General features: G+C 40.9%; 1 protein-coding gene across 2 annotated transcripts in view; it reads right to left on the bottom strand.

The window, feature by feature from the left end:
• The window catches only part of LRP1 (LDL receptor related protein 1), a 291,539-nt gene that overhangs the window by 103,147 nt on the left and 163,730 nt on the right, over positions 1–24,662 (bottom strand). For both annotated transcript variants that reach the window (XM_075852009.1, XM_075852008.1), the window contains exons 18-24: positions 24,451–24,567; positions 21,841–21,921; positions 17,369–17,536; positions 16,807–16,989; positions 14,618–14,818; positions 13,289–13,534; positions 9,649–9,846 (exon numbers count right to left, since the gene is read on the bottom strand). In XM_075852009.1, coding sequence (XP_075708124.1) covers positions 9,649–9,846; positions 13,289–13,534; positions 14,618–14,818; positions 16,807–16,989; positions 17,369–17,536; positions 21,841–21,921; positions 24,451–24,567 — 1,194 coding nt within the window. The remainder of the gene's footprint in view (positions 1–9,648; positions 9,847–13,288; positions 13,535–14,617; positions 14,819–16,806; positions 16,990–17,368; positions 17,537–21,840; positions 21,922–24,450; positions 24,568–24,662) is intronic.

Genomic DNA, 24,662 nt, shown 5'->3' on the forward strand with positions numbered 1-24,662 from the left:
ACAAGGTTTATCTTTACAATTCTTTTGACAAGTCACCGAAACACGTAAGGCTGGGTTTACATATATCAGCTGCTGCCGGCCAGTTGCTTTTAGCCTGAGCTGGATACAACCGATGTAATTTTGTGCACTGGTCCGGCGTTCATAGCCAGAACAGAAACGTTACACGCAACGTCTTTCTGTCCGGCAGAGGTAGACATCTGGCATTAAAATAGATGCAAGGGATGCCAGAACTGCTCCCATAGGAATTAATGGGAATAGTTATGCATAAGTTTTCCTGTACCAAAACGTAAAGAAACTATGTCAGATCGCCAGATAAACGGAAACGGGGCCTAAAATGATGTTATTGGTGAAGGTCTGTGCTCCATCAGTAGAACAAAGAGGCCGCAGTGCTCCTCCGAGCACAGTGCATCCTGTTTCTATTATAAATGCCTATTCACTGCATTGTTACCCCTTCATTCCAGCAATCGGTGGCATCACAGGATACAGAACACCACTGGTCATATTTTCTGACATGTCTCCAAGTAGAGCTCATCTTAACAATAAGTTGAAGGGGTTTTCCTGCTTTATATAATAGGAACTACACTTTTACCAAACTTTTGATATGTCAGAGACATGTCAAAAGTTAGGATCGGTGGGGGCGGGTGCTGAGATCTCCACCGTTGCTGAAACGAAGGTGCAAAAGCACTCACCTGAGCACTTTGCTCCTTCGGCTGTGATCAGCGCTCATGGTCAGGATAAAGATGGCTTACATAGGACCTGCATGAGCACCGTCTTCAGTTTGATCAGGAGCGCCGATCACAGCCGAAAGTGCAGGGCGCTCAGCTGAGCGCTTCTGCATCTTCGTTTCAGCAACAGTGGGGGTCTCCATACCCAGACCCCCACTGGATTCAAACTTTTAATATGTCTCTATGACATATGAAAAGATTGATGAAAGCGCAGTTACTATGTACTGTATTACAGTATTGCAGCTTTGTAACATACCACGTGTTTAAATTTCTCACAATTTTTAAGATGATATTTTTTCCGTCAGTGAATTAGAACATTCTTGTTTATATTCTTGAGGATACAAACCTGTACATAGCTAGGCCTGATCTCTGGCTGAAAAGTGGATACAATTGTATCTAGTCTAGGCAATTCTATGTGAAGTACTGTATATTAGAAAGCTGTAGAACTTCACTGTATAATAGAGAATAATGCCTCATGCACACGACAGTGTGCGCCGGCCGGGTCTAGTCCATGATCCATGGAATGATAGGACATGTTCTATTTTTCCACGGATCGGAAAGTTGGGTCCGTGAAAACTATCGGGTGCCACTCGGATGTCATGAAAAACAGCCCGAGTGGTACTCTGTCATGTGCAAAGGCCATAAGGGCCTGTTCACATCAGCGTTGGGGCTCTGTTCAACCATTCCATCACAGGAACCAATGAACGTAAAGCCGAATAGAAACGATAGCTTCTGTTTGCATTACCATCGACGGTAATGCTTCCATTTCAGTTTGAACCCTGAAACTTTACGAAACGGAAACAGACTGAAACTGAAGAATTACCATTGAAATCAATGGTAATGCAAACAGAAACTATAGTTTCCCTTCGGCTTTCCGTTCATCGGTTCCTCTGACAGTAAGGTTGAACAGAACCCAAACGCTGATGTGAACCGGCCCGAAGCGATTTATGGGGAAGAAAACAAAAAACTTCATTGATGACTACAACTGATATCACAAAGTATCAATGAAATAGGTTAATTAAAAAAAAATAACATAATAGAAGCTACCATATGTGTGTTTCTACACAACCTTGAACATTTCATGAGAATTTAGTACACACACACACACACACACACACACACACCAATTGCATTTTAGCAGCAACTTTGATTAATAATTGTAAGGGATAGACGTAAACAGTAGTTCGGAATCCAACAACATTTTACTCTAATCCTGAAATGTACACAGTTAACATCTACTGTGACCAAGGGTTTGGAAAAAATGGAATCTCTGAAGGTTTCTGGTTAGTGTCTTGCTGTGGTGCCTTCATATGCAGATATACGGAAGATTCCATCACAACTCTATTTTCAGCTTTGCCTTGCGTCCAATTGTTAAGCTGCTTTCATGAATGCTACATATATTGCAGGAAACTAATGGACCCAAATTTGATGTGTAAATAATCCAACATGGTAGAGATGGCCTCAAGCCCCTAGCTATACAAACCATTAACCTAATGAGTAAAGGGTCTATTAAACGAAGCGATTATCATACACATTTTTGTATAATCATTTGAATGTAAAACATGATCGCCACGTATAATAACGTGCAACGATTGAACAACGAACGATAAATCGTTGGGTTTCTGTGGATCGGCCACATCTACCCAAGCGAAAGAGGATTTCAATGATGAGGTGTGTGCGAACAAGCAACGATTGCAGTAACAGAAAAGTGAAAATCTTCTGAAATTATTGTCATGCGTAACAGACCGTCTTTCGAACGCAAACGGCTTGCTAAATCCTCATTCAGCCATGAAAAAATATAGTCTAATAGGACACGAAGGCCTCATGCACGCGACACTAGCCATGTGCACGGCCGTGATTTTCGGGTCGGCCGGCAGCGGTGTGTCAGCCGCGAGCCGTACGCAAATCGCGGGCCGTGCACATGGAAGCGTGCATTATTTCCTATGAGCCTGGACCGCAGAACACGGCCGTAATAAGACATGTCCATTTTTTCTGCGGTCCAGGCTCCTGGGCCATGCACGGACCGTGGAAACCACGGTCGTGTGCATGGGCCCATAGGAATGAATGGGGCCGAAATTCTCACGTGGATTTTCGTAGGAATTGCGGCCGCAAAAGCACGTTCGGAACAGTCTAGCTCGGATAAGGAAGCACCATAATAGTGAATGTCTATGCAGCAGACCTAGTTACATACAACTAAGAGGGAATTTGCATTTTGTTTTCTCATTCCCCTTCTCTTTGTAATTGCCATCAGACTATAATTAGCATTAACAGCAGCACAGAATGCTAATTATCTCTTGTATCATGATGAATGTTTTCCGGCTACAAAGGGTATCATTAAGATGTGCCACCCAGACCAGACAAATCTCTAGGCTGGGTGTTGAACTGTGGTAACAGACTCACATGCTTCACTGCTGAGAGCGGAGAGTATATATATAAAAATAAAAAAAAGTACTGTATGTAAAACCTCCCAACTGATCTATCATTTATATATATATATATACTGTCGATTATTCAGTCCTTTGAAAAATTACCGTTAAAACAAAATACGATGCCAATGTAGAAAGAATATAATCTCGATAAACCAGAAGCATGTTACTTAGTTCAGCCTATTATCCTGCAACATTGAAACATTGATCCGGAGGCAGGAAAGGTTTTTGTCAATTGTCCTCATCTTTAGGGGAATAAAATCAACCGTCACAACATCCTCTGGTAGAGGGTTCAAACTACATAAAGAATTTTGATAATCTTTCGGTAACATTCCTCTAAACCATTTCCTATACTACTAGGTCTTTATTAAAGACTTCGGACAGGTCTGTTATGATAAACATTTGTATTCCGCAGCAACTAACAGTTCAGGAGCATCTTTTCTTAAAACTCTACGTTGTACCTTTCCTCGGTTATTCCTTAACCCCTACGACTCAGTAACTATACGTCATCGCACAAGGTTAATTCCCGCACGAGGACGTATAGTTACTGAGTCGTTCCTGGTGCACACTGTCGGCGACAGCGGACACGCCACTCTTGCCGGCCAGCGGTCATTAGCTGCTGATTTAGGCATAACCCCTTAAATGCAGCGATCGGTTGTAATCGCCGAATTTTAGGGTTTTCTAGCACCTCGGCAGACCGCACGATGAAATTGCGGGGTTTGCCAATGGTTGGCATGGCAACCTAAGGCCAAACAATGGCCTCTGTGTCTGCCATGGACGGAAGCACATCAGGACTAGCCTCCAGCTGGTCCGGATAGCCTTCCTGTCAGAGTGACAGGAAGTCACTGAGTTGTTCCCGATGCGTCAGCGTGCATTGGGAACCGGGAGTGACACTTCACTGTTGCCAATCAGCGGCTCATGGCCACTGATTTAGGCAATTAACCAATTAAAGAGGCTCTGTCACCAGATTATCAAATCCCTATCTCCTATTGCATGTGATCGGCGCTGCAATGTAGATAACAGTAACACTTTTTTTTTTTTTTTTAAACAATCATTTTTGGCCAAGTTATGAGCAATTTTATATTTATGCAAATGAGCCTTTCTAATGGACAACTGGGAGTGTGTTTTCTCTTATTTCCAACTGGGCGAGTATTGTGTTTGTAACATCTGGGCGTGTTTACTTGTTTTACTAGCTGGGCGTTGTGAATAGAAGTGTATGATGCTGACAAACACTTCTATTCACAATGCCCAGCTAGTAAAACAAGTAAACACGCCCAGATGTTACAAACACAATACACGCCCAGTTGGAAATAAGAGAAAACACACTCCCAGTTGTCCATTAGAAAGGCTCATTTGCATAAATATAAAATTGCTCATAACTTGGCCAAAAATTATCGTTTAAAAAAAAAAAAAACGTTACTGTTATCTACATTGCAGCGCCGATCACATGCAATAGGAGATAGGGATTTGATAATCTGGTGACAGAGCCTCTTTAAATGCGGCGATCGATTGCGATCGCCGCATTTAAGGGGTTTGTAGCACATCGGCAGCCTCCATGCAATAGTGGGGGGCTGCCGATGGTTGTGATGGCATCCGGAGGCCAGACAACGGCATCCGGGTCTGCCGTGTATGGAAGCCTTTGAGGACCAGCCTCTGGCTGGTCCTCATAGGCTTGCTGTCAAAGTGACTGTGACATCACACTGACAGTTGGAATACATTACACTACTAGGTAGTGCAGTGGTGTAACTACCGCGGTAGCAGCCGTAGCTGCGGCTACGGGGCCCGCGGCTTGAGGTGGCTCGTGCCGCTAGCCGACACACCCCCCCATATGCCCATTATGGCTGCTACAGCTGTAGCGACACTACTACGGGGCCCACACTGCCGAGCCTCTAACATTTATGGGCCGGGTGACACAGAACCTCTCATGCCCGGGGGCGTCGCTAGCACCAAAGGGGGCCCCGGTGATAGTAACAGTCACCCCCTCTTGCAGTAATTGTACCTGTGTCTATAGCACGCAGGTACAAATACATGCATCAGCGCTGGATACCATTCAGTGCCTTACAATGACGCTGATTGGCGGGGAAAAATGACTTGCCCCATCAATCCGTGCCTTTCAACGACGCTAGCGACACGATGACATTATCACGCCGCTTCTGTGCTTGAAAGGTGCTGATTGACGGGGCAAGTCATTCTGCCCTGCCAATCAGCGCCTTTCAAAGACGCGCCGCTTGCATCGTTCAGCTCCAGCAGACCTGCTCAGAAGAGAGCAGATCTGCATTGCCACCGGACAGCGCGGGAACGGGATCAGGGTGAGTATATAATTTATTTTTTTTCTACTAAAACTGAGTGGCGTTATCTACAGTGGGGGCTCTATCTACAGGGGGGCACTATATACAGAGGGGTCTATATGTGGGTCACCAAATGGGGTTGTCTATATGTGGGGATGTGGGCCACTATATACAGGTGGAGCTATATGTGGGACACTATATACAGGGGTGGTCTATATGTAGAGCACTATCTATAGGGGAGGTATTTGCAGGGCACTATCTATAGGGGTGGGCTATATGTGGGACACTATATAAAAAGGGGTGGGTTACCAGTGGAGCACTAGCTACAGGGGGGCTATATGTAGTGCACTGTCTACAGGGGTGGGCTATATATGGGACACTATATACAGGGGGAGCTATATGTGAGGTACTATGTACAGAGGTGAGCTAGACGTGGAAAACTATCTATAGGGGAAGCTATATATAGGGCAGCACGGTGGCTCAGTGGTTAGCACTATTGCCTGGCAGCTCTGGAGTCCATATGTGGGCACTATCTACAGAAGGCTGTATGTGGGCACTATCTACAGGGGCTTCTATGTAGGGCACTATCTACAGAGGCTCTATGGGGGCACTATCTACAGGGGGCACGGTGTGTGTGTGGGACACAGTGTATGGTACTATTATAGTTAGAGGTGCAGTGTATGGCGCTTTATTATATTTAGAGGTGATGAGAATTTTAACTTAGTTTATAGGTGCAGAAATTTTTTAAAAGTGAGTAGCTGAAGACATCTGAGCATAAAACTGCAGAAATGGGTCGTGGACGGGAGAAGTCCATCATAGAGGTCTGGACCAGAGGGAGAATAAAAGAACTAGAATCTGAGACGTCACCACTGAATCACTTAATGTAAATGTGTATTCTGCCTCTAAACAGTACTGTAGTCACTGTATGATCTGCAGCGAGATGATGGGTGCTTTGATTTCTTTTTGTGAAACAGCATCTCCCAGCATATCCTTACTATTGTTCGGGCCATGCTGGGAGCTGTAGTTTTACGCCGTACAAACCTATACAGTAGGGGTTGCACTAAATTGAGCTGTATTTGATCTAGTGTTGTATATATGTATTGAGCTTGGTTCTGGGGCTGTATACATGTACTGATCTTGGTTCTGATGCTGTATTTAAGTACTGAGCTTTGTTCTGGTGCCGTATATATGTAAGAATTTTCTGGGGATGTATATATGTACTGAGCTTTGTTCTGGTGCTGTATTTATGTACTGAGCTTGGTTCTGGTGCTGTATTTATGTACTGATCTTTCTTCTGGTATTGTATACATGTATGAGCTTTGTTCTAGTGCTGCATTTATGTACGGAGGTTGGTTCTGGTGCTGTATGTATGTATGAGATTGGTTCTAGTGCTGTATTTTTGTACTGCGCTTGGTTCTGGTGCTGTATATATGTGTGAGCTTGGTTGTGGTACTGTATATATGTATGAGCTTGGTTCTGGAGCTATAATTATATAAGATATATTTATAACAAAATTGCAGGGCAGATAAAATTGTTCTCAATTCATTGTATATTTCATGGGAACCTGTCAGGTAGTTTTAATCCCTTTAACCTCCACCATGCGGTAATACATGACTGGACTATTTCCAAATGTATGTTGTTTTCAGATGCAGCAAAATCTTTAAAATCCACTTTTAAAACGCACACTATATGCTAATTACTCATTAAAGGCTCATGGGGCGGTGCCGCTATCCTGAAGAGTCACATAGTCCTGCCTCCAAACCCAACTTTCCATGTGTGATTGACATCCCCCTGGCTGATATGACTTTCTTGAATCGCCTTGTGGCACTGTATACAAGGGGGGGCTGTGAGGCACTATACACAAGGGTGGGCTGTGTGGCCCTATATAAAAGGGGGGGGCTGTGTGGCACTATACACAAGGGGGAGCTGTGTGGCACTATACACAAGGGGGAGCTGTGTGGCACTATACACAAGGGGGAGCTGTGTGGCACTATACACATGGGGGAGCTGTGTGGCACTATACACATGGGGGAGCTGTGTGGCACTATACACATGGGGGAGCTGTGTGGCACTATACACATGGGGGAGCTGTGTGGCACTATACACATGGGGGAGCTGTGTGGCACTATACACATGGGGGAGCTGTGTGGCACTATACACATGGGGGAGCTGTGTGGCACTATACACATGGGGGAGCTGTGTGGCACTATACACATGGGGGAGCTGTGTGGCACTATACACATGGGGGAGCTGTGTGGCACTATACACATGGGGGAGCTGTGTGGCACTATACACATGGGGGAGCTGTGTGGCACTATACACATGGGGGAGCTGTGTGGCACTATACACATGGGGGAGCTGTGTGGCACTATACACATGGGGGAGCTGTGTGGCACTATACACATGGGGGAGCTGTGTGGCACTATATACAAGGGGGAGGGCTGTGGCTCTATCTACAGGGGGCTGTGTGTGGCACTATCTACTAAGGGGGGGCTGTTTGGCACTATATACAAGGGAGGAGCAGGGCTGTGTGGCACTATATACAGTGGGAGCTGTATAGCGCTATATAAAGGGGGGCTGTATGGCACTATCTACAAGGGGGAGGTGGGGGTTGCTATCTACAAATGGGGAGTGACATTGTCTATAGGCGGGGCTGTATGGAACATTCTACATGGGGCACTATCTATAAGTGGGGCTGCTTGAGGGACCTGGGGGGCCCAGTCAAGAGTTTGCTATGGGGCCCAGTCTTTCCTAGTTATGCCCCTGAGGTAGTGTAATGTATTGTTGCAGCGATCAGGGCTGCAGGTAAAAAAAAGAAGTGTAAAAAAAAAAAGTAAAAAACAAACACTGCTTTATTTCCCTACAAAAGTCTTATTATAAAGAAAAAAAAAAGAAAGAAGTACACATATTTGGTATCACCGCGTTTATAACGACCCAATCTCTAAAAAAAACAAAAACTATAAATGTTTATTTTTCCCACATGGTGAACACCCCAAAAAAAATAAAAGGAAAACTAAATATTTTTTGGTCACCATCCCTCCCAAGATATAGAATAAAAATAAAAAAAAGTCATCAAAAAGTCGCATTTACCCCAAAATGGTACCAATAAAAACTACAACCCGTCCCGCAAAAAACAAGTCCTTACACAGCTTTTTTGTCTGTAAAATAAAAAAAGGCATGGCTCTCAGAATATGGCAACACAAAAAATTTATTTTATAAAAATGGGATTTTATTGTGCAAACGTTGCAAGACAAAACTATATACATATGGTATCGCTGTAATCGTACAGATTTGCAGAATAAAGTAAAACTTAATTTATTGCGCACGGTGAATGCCATAAGAAATAATTTAAACCGCCAAAATCGCAGGTCACCTTAGCTCTAAAAAAAAAATGTAATAAAAAGTGATTGAGAAGTTGTATGTACCATAAACTGGTACCAATAAAAGCTACAGCTCGTCCCGCCAAAAATATGCCCTCATACCGCTCAATCGACCAAAAATAAAAAAAAAGTTCTGGCTCTCAGAATGTGGGGATACAAAACAATTTTTTTTTTTTTTAACAAATAGTCTTTTCTTTGTAAAAGTAGTAAAATATAAAAATAAACTATATAAATTTGGTATCACCGTAATCGTACTGAGACGCAGAATAAAGTTAAGTTGTTGTTTTTACCGCATGGTCAAAGCTAGGTAAAAGCATTCCAGAGTTATTACCACATAAAGCAACACGTATAAATACATTGACAACTGGGTGTTACCAGTTGGGGGTGTGTCGCTACACGGACTGACACTGTCCAATCATGGCTGACAGAGTGAAACTGTACAGACCCGCCCCTTTGACAAGTGGAATGGTAACACCCATTTGTTAATGTATTCATAAATTTCTAGGAGGAATAACAGATGAACGGCACCACTAAAAAAAGATGTTCCAGATCTATTTCTTAGGGAATACAATTATTTATTAAAACAGACATGTCAAGAGAGCTCACAGGTCCTCTTTAAAGACAGGTACCCGGAAATATATATATAGTATTCCATGTGAAGTTGGACTAGTTACTTAGAGAAAGGTAAATCTATGTTCTCATCATGTACATGTAAGCCCTTTTGTTGCATCCCAGCAGTGTCATTTTCCCCATAGTTGTGAAATTTATTTTTGAAATTTGCCCTAACCGCAATAGCGAACATTTATTTTATCGACCAAGCACCACTTACCACCACTTTCGGACAACTTCCCACGATATATCTTGTCCTCTACCACATCAGTCCAGTAGAGGGTGCTCTGGTTCAGGTGGAAATCAAGGGCAATGGTGTTCCTTAATCCTGGCACAAGGACGCTGTAATCTCCCTTATGCAGATCTATCCGGCGGATTTCATGGCGGTTGGAAAATATGATGAATGGTTTAAAGGGATCTAAAGAAAATAAGAGCAAACAAAAAAGTTAATAGATTATTTCTAATGTCATTACCAAAAATGAGATGCCCGCAATATGACTATAAACGCAGCCACGTGTTTCATATCAGGTGTCCCGTTATTGGCCAGGTGCCATACATTAATGTGCTCAACTTCAGCAAAGTAGATGGAAAAGATGATTAAAAAAAACAAAAAATTTTTAAACATTAATATAAAGAACTTTGCACTAAGGACATGTGACCACTTCACGTAAGTGCAATATAATATTCTCTCATTCATCATTCGTTCTCACTACGTTTAACGGCACAACATATTTTGGGATAATGATATTTAATGATCAAGCGCTAAGAGTCCTGCCCATGAAAATAAACATGGCAGCCATCCCTTGTACGTAGGCAACGGGCAGCTGAGGTCCACCGAAAATATTTATGTTATGAGCGATCAGAGGTGGCAGAAGGTCATGATAGATATATATTGGCCAGCATAGCTTCCCGCAGTATTTTTAAAGCAGCTGAAAACATAACTGCACATTTCCAGCTCCTTGGACCATCTTCCAAAAGCAATAGTCTCAATACAATGCCTAGAGGCACCCTGGGAGAGGAACTTCAAATAATTCAAATGAGATTCCAACTCCTGAGCACAGGAAGAAGAAGCGCATTAAAATGTATATTAAGATCGACACAAATATTTGGATAGGGAATACAACGAACACATAGATTACAAAGTGGTAACCTAGAATAACTGAAAGTTACGCAGGCAGTGACAGAGTCAATGCAAAAGGAAAATGCTCTGCACATCTTCTGAGCAAACAGAAAAACCTTGGTCTTGGCACCCAGTTGCTCGCACAATGGTGCTATTATAAGGGTCTGTTAATATGCTGACTGCGCCTCTCTGAGGACGACAAGAGCTGGATGAATGGCTGGGTCACTGTTTCCTTTGGCACACGTCTGGAGCACACTGAACTCATTTGGATAGGACTAAGGCTCCCAGGTCATGGGATACACAAAGATGCCACATGTATAGAAAAAGCATTTTCCAGAGTAACGATGCTCCAGATTTTAATCTTAGGACTGTTTAATACAAACACAACAGGAAATGCTGCTAAATATTAATAGGAAGGATATGAATACAAATTCAATTTGCTCACCCTGCCTTTGGCAAAGGAAAACACCACAAAACCAGAAAGATTTTACTGTTGAAATGGGGTCAACGCCATGTAAAGCTAACCGCTGCCGTTAGGCATTTTTTTTTATCTTTCACATTAAAGGGGTTGTTACATTTCAGCAAATTAATGTTATTTTGTGTATAATTAGAATTTAGACATTTTCCAATATACTTTCTGTATGAATTCCTCATGGTTTACAAGATCTCTGCTTGTTGTGATTCAGTAGGAACATTCATTGTTTGCTTCCAGTGCATACAATTCTGTCCATGGTCATGTGATGGACACACAGGTGCGCGGCTCGTTACAGTATGTGTATCGGAGCAGTGTCAACTAACGATCCCAGCACCTGTGTGTCCATCACATGACCATGGACACAATTATATCGACTGGAAGCAAACACTGATTGTTCCCACTTTACAACAAGAAGCAGAAAGCTTGAAAACTGTGAGGAATTAATACAGAAATGAGATTGATAATTCTAATTATACCCAGAATAACATTCATTTGCTGAAACTGGACAACCCCTTTAAATAAAAAAATTCTCAGCCACAGTTATAGTATTATCTGCAGTTGTATTTTTTTAAAGAAACATTGTCATTTTTAGACACAATTTTACAAAATGTAATATTTACCAAGCAAGATAATATCTGTAATTTGTTGAATCGCCCCTATTAAATACGTGGATATTATTGTAGCAATATATACAGAAATCGACCTGTCCCCAGATCCCGCTATTTTCCAATGTGCCAGTTGTACAGAAAAAGTCTGTTTCTTAACTATTTTCTGAGAAATGAAAAGGATCTGGTCCATGCAAGAAGACTCCTAACATATTGGCCAAAAATCGATTTTTCCCTACAAAACTTGAGAACTGATCATTGCACCGGACCAAACATGCAGTATGGTATTACTAACATTGATAACCTGAAGTGTTTGTCATAGGAAAAATCTTGGAGGTAGGGGCTTTAAATGAATTCTTACTGGTAGAGGTAATATGGGTTTAACAAATATTATTTAGGGGATTTAAGACTGGCATTTCATATGCCAGTATTAAGAGGAAACACGCTGGAGTAAGATTCGAGAAATTCATTAAGAAGCGCACTCCTCCTAGTAAATTTGTCGCATCTTTGGCTGACCGGGCGGCCCTGCGACTTTTCTACACACAAAAGTTGTTAAACTCCTTCTAATATACTTTGTATTTCAATTCCTTAAGGTTTTCAAGATCTGTTTGCTATCATTGCCCTTCATTGTTTACCTCAAGCATAAAAATCGGTGAAAATGTAAGGATCCCAAAGCAGCCTGTTTTTTAACAATTCATATAAAGTTATCAGAGTTGTCTGTCTTTAAAGGGGCTCTGTCACCACATTATAAATGCCCTATCTCCTACATAATCTGATCGGCGCTGTAATGTAGAGAACAGCAGTGGTTTTTATTTTGAAACACGATAATTTTTGAGCAAGTTATGAGCAATTTTAGATTTGTGCTAATTTGTTTCTTAATGACCAACTGGGCGTGTTTTTACTTTTGGCCAAGTGAGCGTTGTACAGAGGAGTGTATGACGCTGACCAATCAGTGACCAATCAGCGTCATACACTTCTCATTGTTCCAGCCCATTGTTACAGTGTGATTGTGCAGTGAAAGAAGCTGGGCTGGAACAATGAGAAGTGTATGACGCTGATTGGTCACTGATTGGTCAGTGTCATACACTCCTCTGTACAACGCTCACTTGGCCAAAAGTAAAAACACGCCCAGTTGGTCATTAAGAAACTAATTAGCATAAATCTAAAATTGCTCATAACTTGCTAAAAAATGATTGTTTTTCAAAATAAAAACCACTTATCTACATTACAGCGCCGATCAGATTATGTAGGAGATAGGGCATTTATAATCTGGTGACAGAGCCTCTTTAACAAGCCGGGAGCCTATGTAATCACACCTGGGAGTAAACGATGAAGATTCATAATCAATTACAGCAAACGGAGATCCTGAAAACCATAAGGAATGGATTCAAAAAGATTATTAGAAAACAGCAGAAATTTTCATTATTTTATGAATAAACTGTATTAAGCTGAAACAAAAAAAACTTTAATATTGTGTCTTGTTCTTAAAAAGGTTTTCATTTCATTCTTTCTGATCACGTGAAACACCAATTTCTCTACTCCAAGAGAGAATTCACATATGACCGAAATGTGTGCAGACAACCTAACAAAAACAAAACAAATGCATTCATATAACTATTTGGAAATTGACTGACCCCTACCAATTTCCATGTATACATACCTAAACTCTTGCAGGTACCGTGGTCAGGGTCCAAGATCCAGTCATCATAACAAGAGCACTTGACAATAAACTTCTCCTGCTCACATCTCTGGCTGCATCCAAGATGCTTGGGACAGTTATTCTGGATTTGGCACGTCTTGTTATCTGGACCCGTTTCCATTCCCAATGGACAGGAGCACACAATACCCTCTCCAGGGGCCACAGTACAGTTGTGACTACATCCACCGTTGTTCAACGAGCACTGATCTGTTCAAGAGAGACATGTATGGGACAAAATCATTTCAGTTGTCCGACATGTCTTCAGCACAGACTCTGCATCTTCAGTACTAAAGACTAGCCCGTTTTAGGGATTATGTACAATGGAAATAAGCAGAATTTTTAAGAAATCAAATATTTCAAGTAATTAATAGTCATACCATTGTCAGTGTCAACCACAAGTAAGAGTCTTAAAACATCCCTGGTCTATTACACGACATGCACTTCCTTCACTGGCTAGTTGAAAGGAGGAGGTACATCGGGAAGGGCATCGATCACTTTCTATTACCCAATGATGCCTTGAAAATAACATGGATGTCCTCCTCATACAGTTTTCTGTTGCCATGATAAGCATCTTGCGGAGCTTAACAGTGGTACTGGTGACGTCCTTATGGTAGAGTAACACTGAAGCATCTCCAGTAAACACTTTGTACACTCCCGACACAAATAATGCTGTGGAAATTACCCCCCAGTATTCATGTTCAGTATGAGACATCTCTTGCTTCAATATAGGCATAACCTGCAAACTTTTTTGTTTTCTAGAAATGTTACAGAACACATACCATATTGTTCCACACATGCAGGGAATATTTACAGCTCGTAGAACTACTGCAGTATTTATACTACTTTTTAGCATATATAAGTGAATTGCTTAAGTAGATATTTCGAAACATTCTTCTTGGAACCATCTTGAACCATTGAAGAAGGGAAATTATAATTTCCTGCCGGTTCCTTCAAAATCCATCAGCAGACTACGGACTGCAGTATATAACAAGATCCAAAATACAGACGGTCATAGAAAAGGCTCTAGTCTGTTGACAGACAGGCAGGAAATGTTGCTGAAATGCAATTTCCCCAATAGCCCTGTAGTAGAACTGTGGCGAACAGAAGCCATTCCAATAAATATAAATATAATAATAATAATAATAAAACCAACAACAACGTATTCAGAAATCACTATTCTGGAAAGAAGAGCCAAAGTGGAGTTCAACTTTTAACTAAACCCCATAAGTTAATTAATTAAAAAAAATATATGCAAAGATGGGAAGACTAACTGGAGGAAATCCAACTTACCACAAAGTTCTCCTTCATCGGAGTCATCTCCACAATCGTTGATGCCATCACACAGCTTCTCAGGAGGTAGACAGATAGAGGTGTTATGTGCACATGTGTGAGATGGAGGTTTACACACAAGCATATCACAGTTCTCTTCATCAGAATGATCCTCACAGTCGGTATCACCATCACACACCCAGGCTTTACTAATGCACCTTGCTGTGGTAACAGAGGAAATATCAGTGCTAGAAACCGACTCAGAAAGGGATTGTTTACCAGTCAAATATAATTAAAGCCCAATGCTAAAGAAAACCAAACCCAATACACAGGTTACCTTACATAATAGAACAATAATAGTGTGTATGTGTGTATGTATGTATGTATGTATGTATGTATGTATGTGTGTGTGTGTGTGTGTGTGTGTGTGTGTGTGTGTGTGTGTGTGTGTGTGTGTGTGTGTGTGTGTGTGTGTGTGCGAAATCAATGGATGAAGTTTAAAGAGGCTCTGTCACCAGATTTTGCAGCCCCTATCTGCTTTCGCAGCAGATAGGCGCTGCAATGTAGATTACAGTAACGTTTTTATTTTTAAAAAACGAGCATTTTTGGCCAAGTTATGACCATTTTTGTAGTTATGCAAATGAGGCTTGCAAAAGTCCAAGTGGGCGTGTTTAAAAGTAAAAGTCCAAGTGGGCGTGTATTATGTGCGTACATCGGGGCGTTTTTAATACTTTTACTAGCTGGGCGCTCTGATGAGAAGTATCATCCACTTCTCTTCAGAACGCCCAGCTTCTGGCAGTGCAAACACAGTGTGTTCTCGAGAGATCACGCTGTGACGTCACTCACAGGTCCTGCATCGTGTCAGACGAGCAAGGACACCGGCACCAGAGGCTACAGTTGATTCTGCAGCAGCATCAGCAGGTAAGTAGCTACATCGACTTACCTGCAAACGCCGATGCTGCTGCAGAATCAACTGAAGCCTCTGGTGCCGGTGTCCTCGCTCGTCTGACACGATGCAGGACCTGTGAGTGACGTCACAGCGTGATCTCTCGAGAACACGCTGTGTCTGCACTGCCAGAAGCTGGGCGTTCTGAAGAGAAGTGGATGATACTTCTCATCAGAGCGCCCAGCTAGTAAAAGTATTAAAAACGCCCCGATGTACGCACATAATACACACCCACTTGGACTTTTACTTTAAACACGCCCACTTGGACTTTTGCAAGCCTCATTTGCATAACTTCAAAAATGGTCATAACTTGGCCAAAAATGCTCGTTTTTTTTAAAATAAAAACGTTACTGTAATCTACATTGCAGCGCCGATCTGCTGCAATAGCAGATAGGGGTTGCAAAATCTGGTGACAGAGCCTCTTTAAGAAGGACTAAAAGGTATACAGATGCCTAAATATTGGAGCGTATACTAAATTAGATTAAAATGTATTTATCTTTTGAAAAGTTGTAAAAACTGTTATTGAATGGTCTCTCATTATATCTAGTTTTTTAGAAAGCATGGTGGTAACTAATATAACCACAAGCCGTATGGCCGCAACTTTTCCAGGTTTAATGGCAAACTGGCTTAGATGAAACTGTGTTATTGCAGGATTTGCCAGATTTGATTTGGAGTTTAGAAAAGTTGGATGACAACCCGTGTTTCAAGACGTTAGGGTTATTTTCCAGTAGAGAGACATCTTTCTGTCCAGTAATTCCTTTAAAGGACACTACTTAAAGAGGAACTGTGGCCTCTCCTGACATGTCTGTTATGGTAAATACTTATATTCCTCCTGAAATAAACAAACATTCAGGAGCATCTTTTAACTCTATTTTGTGCCGTTCCTCTGTTATTCCTCCTAGAAACGTAAGAATAAATTTAGAACTGGGTGTTACCATTTGTGGGTGTGTCCCTACACAGCTTGATACTGTCCAATCAGTGCTGACAGAGCGAGGCTGTGTAGGGACACACCCCTTGAATAATTGGAATGGTAACACCCAGTTGTCAATTTATTAATATATTTCTAGTAGTAATAACAGAGGAACAGAACAACATAAATATCTAAGAAAAGATGCTCCAGAATTGTTGTTTCATGGGGAATACAATTACAGTATTTACTAAAAACAGACACGTCAGGAAAGGTGACAATTCCTTTTTAAAACCAGTAACTTGCACTGAAAACTCATTGTTGCTAACTGTTTACTTGCTATTTACTTGTCCTCACCAGAGTCCTTGCAGCCAAACTTAACATTGGGGTCACAAGCATGTGTCACGCCATCGCAGTTCTTCTCATCACTTGTATCCATGCAATCTGTGTCTCCATCACAGCGCCAGCGGCTAGGAATGCACAGGCCATCCAGCCGGCACTGGAACTCATCAGTATGGCAACCACCAGGGGGTCGAGTAGCTATTTGAAACAATAGTGAATTAGAAATCGTTAATAGAATATAACATTTTAATTTTCTTTTTAAAACATGATAAAATCCTTTTTTTCCACTGTGCTAGTTGCAAGTTGCACAAATTATTTGTGTGCAAAATGTCAAGTTTTTAGCAGTTTATCTATGGCTAAAGCTAAACAGATTAAAAACCCAACAAATTCACCAAAATACACCAAAAACCATTACAGGTAACACATCCTATTCAGGCCAGGATGATAATTCACAATACATCTAACTGCATGATGTATGTATGTATGTATGTACCTATGTATGTATGTACCTATCTATACATGTCATAGTACACATGTGCATATATAATATTTGTATTAAAAATTGTAAGCTTTTCACCTTGGTTAGTGCAGTTAGCATGCGTCTCATCGCTGTAGTCCCCACAGTCATTGTCCCCGTCACATGTCCAGTGCTCTGGGATGCAGCGGCCACTATTACATTTGAACTGGGTGCTAGAACAGGAGTGACTGCAGCCGTCCTCATCACTGTTGTCTCCGCAGTCATTGTCTGAATATAAAGAGCAAAATTATAAATGGGATGATCACTAACCAAAATTGATCACCAGAGACATGATATGCAGTCCTGCGCAGAATTCACTAAAACAGAGGTCATCTAAAAATGGCAGCAGTCGATAATATGTATTATTACAGTCATCTTTGGCATGGTAATCGTTAGACTAACAGATCAGGGGAAACAATGCAAGTTAAAGCTGTAGATAGCTCAAGATGTTCATTTAAAGATTACAGGAAGAAAAGAGTAAGCACAAATAACAGTCCAGTTCAAGACCAACACGGAGCTAAAAGCACTGCCCAAGTATTTTATCTTTAGAAGAATATACTGTATAGACCCTCCATTGACTTTTACTACAAAATACTTTACTGGCTCTGTCTACCTTCTTACTGTTGCTCAGACAGGTCATCAGACAATGGTATTTAATCCAGTTTCATAAGACTGCATTCTGCTTGTTCTATAGAACCCAAAAATGGCAAAAAAAAATGCAGAAAGTAGACAGAAACAAAGACCAATGTCTGTAGTGAAAGTTACATAGGAGTTGTGATCAGTTGAAGCATAGCGGACTCTCAAACACCATAGTCACTGACCGGATGACACACAGACACACAGGATCACTATTGGGAATCAGGATCAGGTAAAAAAAAAAGTTATTTAAATATGCAAAGCTGATCCCCCCCTTCTCTAACAAACAAAGAATAGGCAAAAAGCTCTAATATCTACATTTAGGAAAAAGAACACAGAAACTGCATAGATCATTACATGCACCATATCTGAAAGGGAGAATTATATTATATGCCTAAAACGGGCTACAAGTGAGATGGCTTTGCCAGATCTGTTTAACATTCAAATATTGCTCAGCCATCCTTAAGTTTATTTTTGTCCATATGGTTTAAACCATCCATGGCAGTTTCATTTAAAGGAGTTGTATAGGACTAGAAAAACATCTCAGAAACAGCGCCACACATGTCCATGGGTTGTGTCTGGTATTGCAGCTGAGCTCCATTTACGAGAATGGGTCCGAGCTGCAAAACCACACACAACCTATGGACATGCTGTTCTTAGAAGAAAGCAGCCATGTTTTTTCTAATACTGTAAAACCCCTTTAGTTGCTAAAGCAATATGCACCTAAGCTCATGACATGCAAAAGCACTTGTACTTTGGTAAATATAAAACCAAGCCCAGTAATAAAATGTGTTCCTAATCTCACTTTATCAAGTAAATGATACTGTACTCGCTCTCAACTGGAAGGACAATTTCAAAAGATGGCCTTTTACGAATAAAGATTTTGACTCTTAAGTAAAAAAAAAAAATTCCACAGAAACAGCACCACTCTTGTACCTGGGCGATGTCTGGTATTGCAGGTCAGCCCCGATTACTTGAAAGGGAATAAGCTGCAATACCAGACACAGCCCATAGACAAGAGTGACACTGCTTTTAGAAAGAAAAGCAGAGCAATATTTGTAACCATGAACAACCTCTTTAACAGGTAGTCGTCAGGATCGACACATGGATTCATAAAGTCTATTATAGATCTATGGAGGGCGGCTTATGCTGCATTTCAACAAGACCGCATCAGGTGGAAGACTGTAGTCGCCACGGCCATCAATGCACAAGGTTGACCTTTGTTCGATCAGATGAATTAATAACTGAATGAATGAATTGCAGGATGGACATTGCATTAATGATGATTAGAGCTGGATGTTAATTGGCTGCATCAAGCTGCATAGCTAATCCGTTAAATTAGGAACCAGCAGAACTGTGGGACCCGTGTTAAGGAAACTGTATTCAAAGCTACAATACAGAACTGAAAGCCACTTTCAAATAATACTATTACAATATACAAAAAGAACTAAGGATTTTCTCATCAGATGACCAAATCCAGCTAGAAGCCAGGATTCGGACTCTGCTGTTTCGTAGAGTACAGATTCTCTCAAAGTCTACAAGACACGGGTATATCCCTAACTGGCTGGATGGTGCATGTTGACCTATGCACTAACCGGCAGACTTTGTACAGTTCTTTTCGTCAGAGCCATCCCCACAATCTTTTTCTGAAACAAAGAAAAACCAACCAAAGACAAGACATTCGAGACATTAAAAGACACAGAATAGAAGGAATTACAGACAAACATAATTAGAAAAGACAAACACAAACTACACAAAAATGAACATACATCATTGATCGTGGACGTGTAGCCTTTAGTCTACTGATCAGGTTAATGCGCGGGACCAGCGGGCTTCATACAAAACACTCTTATAATCATAAAATATTCGTGGACCAAAGTATAGACTGCATATAATATATCATACCATAATAACCTATTATATTATTGTTGGATTTACTAACAGTTGACTATTTTTGCTACCAATTTCTTCATGAAGCACATAATACCTCCCAAGCTTCTTGAATTTAGAAGGACAGTGTCCTGTGACTGGACACTTCTGTCCCGGGAGAAGAGATAATATCATAGATTCCTTCACTTTATAGTGAAAATTTTTGGCATAGGAAGTTAAAGAGGCTCTGTCACCAGATTATAAGCGCCCTGTCTCCTACATAATGTGATCGGCGCTGTAATGTAGATAACAGCAGTGGTTATTATTTTGAAAAACAATCATTTTTGAGCAAATTATGAACAATTTTATAGATTTATGCAAATTCGTTTCTTAATAGACAACTGGGCGTATTTTTACTTTTTACCAACTGGGCGTTGTACTGAGGAGTGTATGACGCTGACCAATCAGTGACTAATCAGCGTCATACACTTCTCATTGTTCCAGCCCAGCTTCTTTCACTGCACAATCACGCTGGAACAATGAGAAGTGTATGACACTGATTAGTCACTGATTGGTCAGCGTCATACACTCCTCTGTACAACGCCCAGTTGGTAAAAAGTAAAAACACGCCCAGCTGTCTATCAAGAAACTAATTAGCATAAATCTAAAATTGTTCATAACTTGCTCAAAAATTATCGGTTTTCAAAATAAAAACCACTGCTGTTACCTACATTACAGCGCCGATCTCCTTATATAGGAGATAGGGCACTTATAATGTGGTGACAGAGCCTCTTTAACTTCCTTTGTTTCAGAAGAGGCAGGGGGGTGAAGGTAATTTACTAGGGGGCATGGTGACTGTTTCTGGGGGCTCTGTGACCAGTACTGACGACACCCTACATGGCCCTGTAATTGAATGGGACACACTGCTGTGCCCAGCTGCACCCATGGTTTGGCTAGTGAGGATCCAGAAGAAAAAGTGTGAGAAGCCCCGTCCTGGATTATTTCAAATAGATATGTTAATCGAATGATCTTCTAATTCATACCATAAAAAGAAGTGTAAAACTTTTCTGAATCCCAATCGTCTATACATGTACCTTTACAATGTTTGCAAAATCGGCATCATTTTGGTGTCCTTGTTAAACTAAGAAACAGAAGCCTCTATGTGGCGCTATTTGCTCGGAATATAGACTAGCGTCTAGAGTTCTTCCTAGCCATAAGTATATTCAGCATATATTTGTTGACAAAAACGTAACACTCGATTTATCAGCAGACAAAAAGCATCCATGCTCCGCACTTTGTTCATTACTGCATGTCTGTACTGAGCAGGGTCAAGGTTATGTACATTTATTCATTTATGGTTATGTACCAGTAACTGAACTATTCCACTATGTAGAACATGACAAGACTTATCAGAAAACCCTTGTGTCAGTAAAAAGTAATAAACTATATGTTCTCACATGTATTGCCATCATATAAATCCAGCATTAACTGCAATTTAGAGAAAATACCTATAAAAAATATTTAAATGTTTGAATTTAGCAAAGTACAGAATGCAAAGATCTTTGCTTCCCCTCCTACCTAGGAAAAACTATCCCCCTGCTGTAAAGAAAGGACTATATTGTAGTCAAGAAACTTCAGTACAAGTGACGAATAGTCCACAGTTTGCGTCCTATAATGGTGCAAGTCGTACAGATTTAAGGCCTAATTTCTGGTAGAAATGATCTTTCCTTTACCAAAACGAAAGAGTTCATAACACAGCTCATATGGTAGCGAGAACCAATTGTTTTATGCTAATTTGCATATGATTTATGTGGTATTTAATCTATACAGTTTTATGTAACTTAAGAACGACTTTGTAGCGCCTACATAGGGTTGGAAGTGAAAGAAATAAAAGTCCAGTTAATAACGATCCCATCACATGACATTCTATAATAGAGACATTTGTCAAGTCGGAAAACATACTGAATGCCTTCAACTTCAACATTTCCATGCTAGTTGCAGAGGACTCGTCAAACAGTAACACTTACCATTATCGCATCGCCAATTTATGTTGATACATCGACCATTGGTACAGGTGAACTGGGTAAGAGGGAAACAGGTCGGGTAGGCTGCCAAAGAAAAGTGAAAAAAGGTAAAATGACTTCTTTCCAACCAATGGCTGACCTATGCAGGTCCGATGGCCATCTCATTCTTACCACATTGGGATAATTATTACTAGTTACCCAGACATAACTTGGGTGGCAGGCCAAAGCCTGGCATGGTGCCCATCTGGGAGACTAATATGGCAGGTGACATGTCAAACAAAAGAGTAAAAACCAACACTGTGCCCATAGCAAGTCAATTATGTCCATCATCAGGCCCTTTAATGACGTTTAGACAGTGGTGTAACATAGATCTTATAAAGCTGCACTGTTCACGTCAAAGAAGAGCTAGAGAAATCTGGGATACCAAAGTAAAATGGAAATTTACAGGAGGTACAAAGCTTCTTCTGTATTCTATTAGACAAACTCACAAGTATTTAGTAGGTCGCAGAGAATGTACATAACTTATGTTTGCTGCAATAACAACCACAGCTCGATCATCCAAAGTCCAAAAGTTATACCCTGAGCCCCACATGTTGTTGAGCAATCTCCTATGAGTAACTATGACATTGCTAACTAATGATCATCTCCTACAGAAGAGTTTAGAGAGCAGGAACCCCAAGACCAGGTTCTTGAAAGCCCACTTTGTGCTCAAACTTTAGGACCTGAACTGATCTTTGGTCTGTGCAAATTTCTGAGAAAAGAAAACCTCATTGAATGTATTCTCTACTACCCAGTTTGCAGAACGCTCCAGTACAGTGTTATACTACGAGGAAGGTGTGGATACAGCGTGGAGAACACAACCATGAAAATAAACGGAACATTTTCACAAACACTCGGGAATACAAGATAAACCTCTCAATGTTTTCATTCCTGTTTAGCAGTTGAGATAAGATAACATATTGCACATCAACATTGATTTTCTATTGTAAATAATGAGAAGCTGCTTTGGTCAACTTCTAGGACATCCCGCTAATGAGTGAGTCACTAATTCTGGGAAGGGTTCAATGGGGCCAGTTTAAAGGGAAGGTGTCATGGAACTTTTAATTTTTTTTATCCAATTGCTTTTAGTATGATATTAAAATAAATTTTATTTATTTGTGTTCTTGAGTTCTACTTTTTTCTTACTTTTACTTCTCTATGGGGGCTGCCATTTTTTTTTCATCTCTGTATGTGTCGATTAACTAAACATACAGAGATGGAATACGGCACATACATCCCCATAGAGAATGCGAAAGGGAGCCGCTCCATTCACTACAGCGTATGCAGTCTGTGTGGGAACGGCGTATGCGCCGCTCCCACACAGACCAAAACGAAGTTCTTTGGCAGAGCGAAATCCGGCGCCATTTTCATGTGGACCGGAAGCCGCGGCCGGACAGTAAGATGACTACTTCCGGTCGCGGCTTCCGGCCATATGTTCAAGGGAGAGAAGGCGCAAGTAATAGGAGCAGAGGCGGCAGCGACGGCAGGAGCAGGTAAGTTATGTTCGTGTATGTGATGTGTGTTTTACGTTCGTGTATGTTTGTGTTATACTGTCTGTTGAGCACTGTATCTAATCCTCCTACACTGTGCAGTCACTCAGAAAATGGCGGCACACAGTGTAGGAGGTTTGACGATTCAAAGCCCCTCCTTCTCCTGCCACTAGCTAGAATAAGGGAGGGGGGATTGTGTGAGGACACTAGAGAGTGTGTCTACCCCAAATTTGCAGCATAAAGCAATGAGGTTGCTTTACCACATTGACCATGCTGCAATTTTGGGAACTGTTCCCTCTAGTGCCCAGCACATGGAAATGTTATAAATTAGAATCTAATTTATAATATTTCCTGACTTTTGAAAAAATTAAAACAATGTGTAATCATTCAAATAATTATTGTTTAACTAATAAAAAAATAAAAAAAAAAACAATTTCTAGCGACACATTCCCTTTAAGGGAATAAAAAAGTAACACAAAATCCTATACAATAACTAGATTAGCATGAGAAAACGTTCCTGAAGCACAAAGTCTCACAAAGAGATAGAAGCAGAGTTAGTTTCATAAAATCTAACTTCCCCTCTAAAAAGGAAAAGTCTTTATAAAAAATAGATGAAGAAAAAAAACAGGGATCACATGAATTGCACATTGGAGTGAGGCTTTTGTAAATTAAAGAAAGCACCTACTTTCCTACTAAAATGTGGGGGAAGGTTTTCATATTGTGATGCAAAGTTTAATATGAAACCACAGACTCCGTTTCCATAAGACCTTCTGTGGTTACCAATATGATTCTGAATCTGCTAAGTGGAAAATAAATTGAAACACTGTTCAAAAATAAAAATTCTATATTTGCTAGCTCAGGCTGTCTATTCACCTCCCCCTCCCTATCTTTAAATAAATAAAGTATGCAGCTCAGGGGTTGTCCTACCGTCCCTACAGTAAGACACCCTCGTTCGCATGAAGATGTGACATGTTTTATGCCATCATCCATCATTGGCTGACTTTCATGAAAATTAAATTTTCTGTTTTTACCACTTTTGGTTAATAGTGTTTTTTTCTTTTATGTTGGAGAAACAACAACTCACCGCACGTAGAGGATTCATCAGAACGGTCACCACAGTCATCATCCAAATCACAAGTCCAGGAAGTTGGGATACAACGGCCACTAGCACAGGAGAACTGATTAGGAGGACACGTGCGGGCTGTAAAGCAAAAGTAGGGCGATGAATGTCAAAGATAAGGGATTTCGACTTCTTAAGTACATCTTAGAAACCAGTAAGTGAACAAGAATGAAAGA

The sequence above is a fragment of the Rhinoderma darwinii genome, chromosome 2, assembly GCF_050947455.1.
Source record: "Rhinoderma darwinii isolate aRhiDar2 chromosome 2, aRhiDar2.hap1, whole genome shotgun sequence".
NCBI lineage: Eukaryota > Metazoa > Chordata > Amphibia > Anura > Rhinodermatidae > Rhinoderma > Rhinoderma darwinii.